Source organism: Ambystoma mexicanum, chromosome 6p (assembly GCF_040938575.1).
Source record: "Ambystoma mexicanum isolate Mex_15411 chromosome 6p, UKY_AmexF1_1, whole genome shotgun sequence".
Taxonomy (NCBI): Eukaryota; Metazoa; Chordata; class Amphibia; order Caudata; family Ambystomatidae; genus Ambystoma; species Ambystoma mexicanum.
The window spans coordinates 1481595105-1481605020 of record NC_090935.1 but is presented as its reverse complement, the minus strand read 5'-3'; the positions used below and the strand labels follow the sequence as shown (position 1 = coordinate 1481605020).

The 9916-nt window shown below is 47.3% G+C and overlaps 1 protein-coding gene across 1 annotated transcript in view; it reads right to left on the bottom strand.

Moving 5' to 3' along the window:
- Positions 1-368: 368 nt before the first annotated feature.
- The window catches only part of LOC138511071 (coiled-coil domain-containing protein 158-like), a 1089990-nt gene continuing 1080442 nt past the window's right edge, over positions 369-9916 (bottom strand). The window contains exon 9 of the mRNA XM_069626570.1: positions 369-408. Within this exon, the coding sequence (XP_069482671.1) occupies positions 376-408 (33 nt within the window). The 3' untranslated portion in view covers positions 369-375. The remainder of the gene's footprint in view (positions 409-9916) is intronic.

Genomic DNA, 9916 nt, shown 5'->3' with positions numbered 1-9916 from the left:
ATGTGGATTACACAACCTGCAGCCACAGGTATGAATTTCAGCGGGGTGCATTGCGCCCTTGATTAATTTAAAGGTCAAAACACTGTAATAGGTAATTACATTATTATATCACTTAGACATGGAAGGAATCCGATGGGAAGGGTTATTCGAAATGTGATATTAATGATCTCTGGGAGCATGGCAATCTACGTTGTGTATGGTAATTACGAAAGGTATAGCAAAAAGGCAGAACATACATTGCCACCTTTAAAACACATGTCCATGTATGTAGATCATACCAAATCACGTATCATGGGCAGCTGGATCTATGCTGTGTTGGGAGCATCCACAATATTATAAACAAACATGATAAGTGCGATCTGATTTGCATTATTCTTACGTTATGGGGCCTTCACCGTGTGCAGCACCCTGAAAGAAAAAAAGAGGATGTTTTTAAACCCCTGACGATTTTTTTTTCGTACATATTACTATTACGTGGCTATTGATAGTAATTATGAAAGCATATTTTAATATTTTCATTTTAGTTCATGTGTTGCTGTCCACGCTTACAGACCCATTACAGCATCACGCCTTATCTAGGGGCATATTGTAAGGACGTGCAGCTTTAAACAACATCCTACTGAAGCTAGTAACATTATTTTCTACCAACAAATAGCTTTGCAAAAATGTGATTAGTTGACTGACCATTTGTCAGGAGTTAAATAAACAAGATACCTCACGTTCATGGAATAACATTGCATTGCAATCAGTGATGCTAAGGATGCCAAGGTTAATGGCTATGGCTATACATATTATACATATACACACAACCCATGGCTGGCCTGTGTATAATATTTTTAATAACATCTTCATAAAAAGTATTCGCCCTCAAGATTTGAATCTCAAATGTCTTCTTTTTTTGCAGTAACAGGAAGAGGATCATTCCTGCTAGACCCCACTCCTGTTTAACAGCAAAGCCCATTGCAAGGGGCCTGCACACTTGAGATCTTCCCTTTAACATTGATCTCCCATTTCCATTGCTTCTCTCTCCTGCTTTATTTCGCCCTCTCACACGTTCCCTTCACCCCCCCCCAGTCATAATATGCCACCTTCTTGTGACCTTCTCACTGTAACAATGACACACAGCTCAATTGTTATTTGAGTTAAAGCGATGCACGCATTTTGTTTATATTTTACTTGCCAATTCGGCTACCTGTCTACCTTTGCTAAACCAGGCAAATATTGACGTGTACCTGGCAGGGATGTCATTTGGGGATTGCCAGGGGTAGCAGTTGCTACCCCTGGCTCCCTCTCTGCTACCTCTGCACCTGTCCTTGCTACCCCATGTCCACTGGACAAAGAGGTGTTAGGCAGAAACCTGTGCAGTTCCCTCTGGGACCACTGCAAAAGATTTAGGACTACAGGTGTTTGGCAGTAAACCCACTTGGTAGCAGTCTGTACCACACAGATTCACTTGGTAGCTGTGGCTGAGCAGTCAGACTTCTCTCAAGAAGAGTTAAGCAGTGTGTGGAGTATACAATATAGGGCAATTCTTCACAGTAAGACAAGGAAAACACGCAACAAGGCTCAGTGTAAAAATATTAAGGTATTTATTTATAACGGAACATCTATGGAAAACACTATGGCACTATCACGGCAAACACTCCAATCACAAATACTCTACGAAGAAGAAACAATCAATCCCCCTAACAATATTTTGACAAGTCTAGGTTCTACCGGCATCACTTATTTGCAGACAGAGGTGTATGCCTCAACCTAGATGGCACTCTAATATCGGTTAGGACGGGAGAGAAAAATAAGCAGGTTACGAAATCAACACAGTTCAATACTTCACGGGAAAAATGCCAGGCAAGAGGACAAAAACCACAATAGATTGTAAAGTTCAGAGGCCAGGCACACTCGGAGAGAGGCAAGGCGATATGTCCCAAAAAGTCTCTTTGTGGAAATGCGTTCGAGTCTGTGTAGCAAATTGTTATTGGAAGATTGAACCCGTTCAGAACAATACGTTAGAGAAAGCTTGGAGGCGACCCAACGGAAAGGGGAGGATTAAGACACCTCACTCGATCCGATCGAAAGGGAAGCCAGGCAGACACGGTACCTTGTTTGTGGAGAGACAGCTCCGGCGGGGGCAGTTGTTCCTGGTGGTGGATGCACGTCAGGTCTTTGCCAAGAGTAGAGATGATCTCGTAGTCGAAGGAAAGTGAAGTCCGGTGCACCACCAGGGAAGAGACCAGCCGCGGAGTGCTCCGTCACAAGGCACCACCTTTTGGTCGCGGTACAGGGGTAATGGCTATCCGGTTGCCGAGGTGCTCTGCACGGGCAATTCGACCACTGCGTCCTGAGGCAAAGAAAAAGCAAAGGGGACTGGTTGTTCCCACCAGTCAGGGGAAGAGACTCTCCGGTAGGGAGATCTCCTCTGTCGTCGGGAAGTGGTGAGTCGGTTCCGCAGGGCTCCACCGGAGGTGTTGTCGTGCCGGTCGGCTCAGCGTTACCCTCGTCGGATTCTTAGGTCCTGTGGCGACTTCTGAAGATCCAGTCCCAAAAGCCCTGCTTTTATGCAGAAAACCCCCATCCATTCAGCCTAGCTGTCAATCAACACACGCTAAGTGGTGAGCGGGGAGGCTCACCACTTGGGCCAATCACACCAGAGTGCGACCGGAGTTGGCAAGGCAACTCGGTCCAGGGTGCCTAAACCCCCTCCAACACCCCTGTGGTAACCCAGACAGAATGGCACCACTGGTCTCTGTACAGAGGCCCACCAAAAGTGGAACAAAGGGCTCAACCTTTGATTTAGGAGTCACAGAGACTAACACAGACGGCATTTTAAAAACCGAGTTCTGGCAGAAAATACCATCCGATAAACTTATTTAAGATAGGTAGACCGGTGGTACGTTAGAGATTAACGAGGAAAAGTATCAACCTCTAACAATGGGACGAATCCCATAGGGTTATGATCGGGGTCGAACATAACAAGTAATTTCCACTGCCACCAGCCAAAACTCGACGAGGGGGGACGGGACAGTCCCTTCTCGAGTAACAGACCTAGGAGTAATCGAATTACCCCTACTTATATGTCCACAATAAGAGGGTTTGTACTAGTTCTGTTAGTAAATTTAGGTCTAATAAAGCCAATGGTGACTTTACATGCCCGGGGAGACAGTAGTCAGTCCCCGGGTATGGAGTCTATGGTGGAGGTCCGCTAGGACGCCCCAGTGTTACGGCATGTAGGGTGCGGTGTAACACACATAGAAAAACATATGAGACCCCATGGAGTAAAAGACCCCATAGCCCATAGAACACATTAACATTCAAAGGAATTACACACGTTCATGTCCAAGAGTGGGAGAAAAAGAGTCTCACTCTTGGCAGGATGAAAAAAACAAACTCCCGAAATCCAGCAAAGCTGCTGGGGGACTCACTACGTTAGGAAATTCAGCCTAAACAGAGAATTCTCCCTAACACTCGCCCCCCCCCCCCAGACTAAGGGACAGGAGGATTTAATCCACTCCTGGATGAATCTCATACCTCTAGTCGATGACATACATCCTAGAGAGACCATCAGCATTTTGGTGGTGACACCCTGACCTGTGTTCAATGGTGAAATGAAACCCTTGCAGGCAGATCGACCATCTCAATAGTTTTGGGTTTTCCCCTTTCATTTGCATTAACCATCTCAAGGGTTGGTGGTCAGTCTGAATGACAAAAGTAGAACCATACAAGTACGGCCTAAACTTCTTCAGAGCCCACACGATAGCAAAGCACTCTCTTTCGATTGTTGCCCACCTTGTTTCAGGATCCTTCAGCTTGCGGCTGATGAAGGAAACGGGGTGCTCCCTACCTTTCCCATCCAGTTGACTGAGTACGGCACCTATTCCTACATTTGAAGCATCTGTCTGCACAATGAAGTGTTGGCAGTAATCAGGAGCTCTGAGTACTGGGGCTTGGCGAAGAGCCTTTTTCAGGTTTTCAAAAGCCTGATTGCACTCCTCGTTCCATCTAACCTTTTTAGGAAATTTGGGCGAGGAGATGACATTCAGTGGAGAAGCTATGGTCCCATAGTTCTCTATGAAATTCCTATGGTACCCAGTGAGGCCTAGGAAGGCTCTCACTTGGGTTTGAGTAGTAGGTGTTGTCCAATTTTGCACAGCTTCAATCTTACTGAGCAAAGACCTTATTTCTCCACCTCCTACCTCATGTCCAAGATAGACTACCTTACTCTGTCCAATTTGGCATTTACTCACCTTGATGGTCAGATTGGCTCGTCCAAGAGCCTGCAAAACATCTCTCAGGTGGGTGACATGTTCTTCCCAGGAATTGCTGAACACTGCGATGTCATCCAAGTATGCCATGCAGAAGTCCTCCATCCCATTCAGAACCTGGTTTACCATCCGTTGAAACGTAGCAGGTGCATTCTTCAGTCCAAAAGGCATTACCTTAAACTGGTATAAGCCAACGGGGGTAGAAAATGCAGTTTTCTCCTTGGCATGGTCTGTCAGGGCTATTTGCCAATAGCCTGACGTCAAGTCAAATGTGCTGAGGAACTTGGCTGCGCCAAGTTTATCCACCAACTCATCTGTTCTGGGCAAAGGGTGGGCATCAGTCTTGGTGACTGCATTAAGAGCTCTATAATCCACGCAGAATCTAAGTTCTTTAGATCCGGCCTTTGGTACTAACACAACTAGGCTAGACCATGGACTAGTAGATGGCTCTATTACCCCGAGGTCGAGCATCTTGCTGACCTCACCTTTGATGTGGGTTCGTACATTTTCTGACATTCTGTATCCTCTGCTTTTGACCGGCAGACAGTCACCAGTGAGTATGTCGTGCTGGCCCCAAGGGGTCAAGCCTGGTGAAAGCGAGAACAGAGAGGCAAACTGATTCAACATAGATTTGCACTCTTCTTGTTGCTCGGGTGTCAGATTAGAGGAGAGATTTACTCCTTCAATTTTTTCATCTAAAGGTAAGCCTCTGAGGAGATCCGGAAGAGCTTCACTCTCTTCTTCTTCCTCGGATGATGCTAGAGGCAACGCTCCTACATCGGGTCTTGAGACATACGCTTTGAGTCGGTTGGTGTGAAAGACTGTCGGAGCCTCCTTGGGATTGCCCAAGTCCACCAGATAGTTGACCTCTCCGAGTTTACCCACAACTCTGAAGGGTCCCATCCACTTATATTGCAAGGCCCTCTGCCTTGTTGGGATCATAACGAGAACAAGCTGGTCTTGAGCGAACTCAACCATGTTAGCCTTTTCATCGTGCCAGTGCTTGACCAATGCTTGTCCAGCTTTCAAGTCATCGCTTGCTTCCGTCATCATGTGCGACATTCTCCTCCGGAGACCTATCATGTAGTCAGTCACTCTGACTGGCTTGGGGGAAGGAGCACTCTCCAACCCCTCCTTAATCAGGGACAAAGGACCTCTGACGGGATGACCATAGAGAAGTTTGAAGGGAGAGTAACCTACTCCCTCCTGAGGGACCTCTCTATAAGCAAAGAGAAGGCATGGCAGTAGAAGGTCCCACTTACGCTTAAGGGGTTCTTCTAAAGCCCCTATCATGCTCTTCATGGTTCGGTTAAACCATTCTACCAACCTATTGGTTTGTGGGTGGTAAGCTGTTGAGAACTTGTAAGTAACTCCACAGGTTTTCCACATTGCTTTCATGTAGTGGGACATAAAGTTTGACCCCATGTCAGAGATTACTTCCTTAGGAAACCCGACCCTAGTAAAAATACCAAGGAGGGCCTTAGCCACAGCCGGAGCTGCAACAGTCCTCATAGGAATTGCCTCAGGATACCTAGTAGCATGGTCTTCTACAACAAGTATAAACCTGTTGCCTGAGGAGGTTGGAGGATCAAGGGGACCAACAATGTCAATCCCTACTCTCTCAAATGGGACTCCCACAACTGGGAGAGGCACTAAAGGTGCCACATTCTTGGAGCCAACCTTACCAGAGGTCTGGCAGGTGTGGCAGCTCCTGCAGTGTTTTTCTACTTCGGCCCCCATCTTTGGCCAATAGAAGTAGAGAGAGAGCCTTTCCTTAGTCTTCTTGAAACTCAAGTGACCAGCCAAAGGAATCTCGAGGGCTAACTGCAAGAACTGTGGTCTGTTCTCTTGGGGTACTACAAGTCGTTTGTAGTCTCCAGGTGCAGACTCGGTTGGTTCACTGAGAAGAGGCCATCTTCCCAGTGCAACCTGTATTTCCCAGGCTCTTGCCCTTCAGCCTGAGCTTCTGCCTGGTGGCGAAGACCTTCCAGAGTTGGACATTCTCTCTGTCCCTTACTGAAGTCTGCCCTGCTGGGTCCACCTTCTGCCAGTAAAGACTGCATCTCAGGATGGTCAACAGGATCCAGATCTCCAATGAGTTCCTGGCCTTCCATTAGCTCTTCCTCAGAGTCTAATTCTACCACACAGGGTTGTACCTCCCTCTCAGCCTCAGCTGGAGGTGGAGTTACGGGTGTAACTTTGGACAACCGCGGGGAAGTCCGTGTTGGCTGCACTGAAATGCTGGTGGCTGGATTCGGGATAGAAGTCTTAGGTTTCCCTTTCGCTTCTGATTTCTTGGAGACAGCTGCCGACAATTCCAGTGGAGCAGGAGTGATTTCTTTCTTCATCATCTCCTGGAGAGTACCGCGCATGGTCCTCTCTCTTGCGGGTCTGGTTAGCTCCTGTAGCCGTTTACTAGGAGGTCTGGGAGTATGCGATACAACTCAGAGAGTTTTCAAATCGTTACCCAACAGTACGCGTCCTGGTACCTCACTCTGTATGCTGACAGGTATCTTCACAGTCATGTCGTTACACTGGATGAGAACTGGTAATTGGGGAAGCATCTGCACAGGCTCTCCAGCTAACTTGGTGAGGCGTTTGGGTGCCTTAGCAACATCCTCAGCCTGAAAAAACTATTTATCCACCACAGTTATGCTGGCCCCAGTGTCCCTAATGGCAGGAGTCTCCCGACCATTCACCTGGACACTGTCCTTATAATACTCTTTAGTATTATCGGGGATAGAATTATAGACATCTAAATTCTGTTGTCCCCACAACCCCAGAGATACTAAAGAAACGCTGGCTGAGACTCCAATGGGTTCGTCATCTAGCAGTAGAAAGTTTCCACTTGCCATTTGGACTTCCTCCTCTGGAGCGAAGGCTAAGGAGACAAGCTGGACCCCTGAAGGTTTACCCTTACATCTGGGATCTCTTTTCACGTGGTCAGTCGAGCCACAAACAAAGCATTTACCGAATGCTTTCTGGAATGGTGGCTTGTTCTGGCCTCCTTCCGGTTTGGCACCAGAAGACACACTATTCTGCTGCGGTTTTCCTTGTGGCTTACCCTTCTGGTTTTGTTTGGGGCCCTCTTTGGAATTTGAGTTATTAGAATTCTCTATTGAGTCTTTTTTAGGCTGTTTTCCCTCATCCTTTTTCTGAGTTGCCCCAGAATCCTTGTGAGTAGCCCTGTTGGCAACCCACAAGTCAGCAGCCTTCGCCAGCCTCCGGGAATCTAATTCCTTCGAATCAGCCAAGTGCTGTCTGAGCTCAGGAGAACAGGCATCATAAATAGACTCCAACATAAAAAGATTCTTCATACCCTCATAAGTGTTCACTTTACAACCCTTAATCCATCCCTCTAAGTTTTTCAACCCTTCACTCACCCAGGTAGCCCAAGGGGTACCATCATGCTTTTTGAGGGTTCTAAACCTCTAAAGATACTGGGAAGGAGTCTTCCCGAATCTAGCTATCAAAGCTAGTTTCACACTTTCGTAATCCGTCTTATCCGCCTCCGCCAATTCCATTACCACATCAGTCGCAACAGGAGGGAGCCTAGAGAACAACCAGGGAAGTAAATCATTCCCGGTGAAGTCCTGGAGCCCATGATTGTACTCAAACAGTTTTAACCAATCCAACACATCCAATCTCGGTTCATACATACCCACTAATTCCTTCGGCATCCGGGGTCTTTTGGGACTGGAGCTCCTAGAGGAACCAGAGGAGAGAGAAGCATTTTCTATAGACAACTTTTTCATCTCTAACTCGTGATTAAGTTCTATTTCCCTGAGTCTTAACTCAGCTTGCTTCTGCTCAGCCTGGGCATTCATCCGTCTTGGTTTCGTTCAGATTGAGCCAAGAACTGTTTGTATTCTAATTCGAGCTTCATTTTTTCGAGTTCAAAATAAGCAGGGTTACTTGGGGGACCTGGTATGGGCCCCGTAGGCACAGCTGGTAAGGCAGGTAGAGGAGCAGGGGAGACAGGTTCATTAGCCTCTCCGTCCTCGTCAGCCTCTTCATCGCTATCATCAGAATTACGATTCAGATCAACACCATCACTGTCATCTACATTTGCGGGAGAAATTGGCTCCTCTGAACCAGTACCCAGACTTTGGTTCGCCAGCAATCTCTCTATTAGTTCTAACTTCTTGCCCCTTGCAGAAAGATTTTCTTGCCTACAGAGAGCTTGCAGACTCTCAGTATTTTCACCCGACAAGGATTCTTGACTGTAAGTTTCCATCGTAGACATGTTTTTGAAAGTTGCTTTTTAGTGCTAAGCGTTGTGGTTAGTTATCCTAAAGTGTCGAAAAGCACTCTAAACTGTATACTCGATACAAATCCCACCGCTGTACACCAGTGTTAGGCGGAAACCTGTGCAGTTCCCTCTGAGACCACTGCAAAAGATTTAGGACTACAGGTGTTTGGCAGTAAACCCACTTGGTAGCAGTCTGTACCACACAGATTCACTTGGTAGCTGGGGCTGAGCAGTCAGACTTCTCTCAAGAAGACTTAAGCAGTATGTGGAGTATACAATATAGGGCAATTCTTCACAGAAAGACAAGCAAAACACGCAACGAGGCTCAGTGTAAAGATATTAAGGTATTTATTTATAACGGAACATCTATGGAAAACACTATGGCACTAGCACGGCAAACACTTCAATCACAATTACTCTACGAAGAAGAAACGATCAATCCCCCTAACAATATTTCGACAAGTCTAGGTTCTACCGGCATCACTTATTTGCAGACAGAGGTGTATGCCTCAACCTAGATGGCACTCTAATATCGGTTAGGACGGGAGAGAAAAATAAGCAGGTTACGAAATCAACACAGATCAATACTTCACGGGAAAAAAGCCAGGCAAGAGGACAAGAACCACAATAGATTGTAAAGTTCAGAGGCCAGGCACACTCGGAGAGAGGCAAGGCGATATGTTCCAAAAAGTCTCTTTGTGGAAATGCGTTCGAGTCTGTGTAGCAAATTGTTATTGGAAGATTGAACCAATTCAGAACAATACGTTAGAGAAAGCTTGGAGGCGACCCAACGGAAAGGGGAGGATTAAGACACCTCACTCGATCCTGGTGGTGGTGGATGCACTTCGGATCTTTGCCAAGAGTAGAGATGATCTCGTCGTCGAAGGAAAGTGAAGTCCGATGCACCACCAGGGAAGAGACCAGCCGCGGAGTGCTCCGTCACAAGGCACCACCTTTTGGTCGCGGTACAGGGGTAGTGGCTATACGGTTGCCGAGGTGCTCTGCACGGGCAATTCGACCACTGCGTCCTGAGGTGAAGAAAAAGCAAAGGGGACTGGTTGTTCCCACCAGTCAGTGGAAGAGACTCTCCGGCAGGGAGATCTCCTCTGTCGTCGGGAAGTGGTGAGTCGCTTCCGCAGGGCTCCACCGGAGGTGTCGTCGTGCAGGTCGGCTCAGCGTTACCCTCATCGGATTCTTAGGTCCTGTGGCGACTTCTGAAGATCCAGTCCCAAAAGCCCTGCTTTTATGCAGAAAACCCCCATTCATTCAGCCTAGCTGTCAATCAACACACGCTAAGTGGTGAGCGGGGAGGCTCACCACTTGGGCCAATCACACCAGAGTGCGACCGGATTTGGCAAGGCAACTCAGTCCAGGGTGCCTAAACCCCCTCCCACGCCCCTGTGTT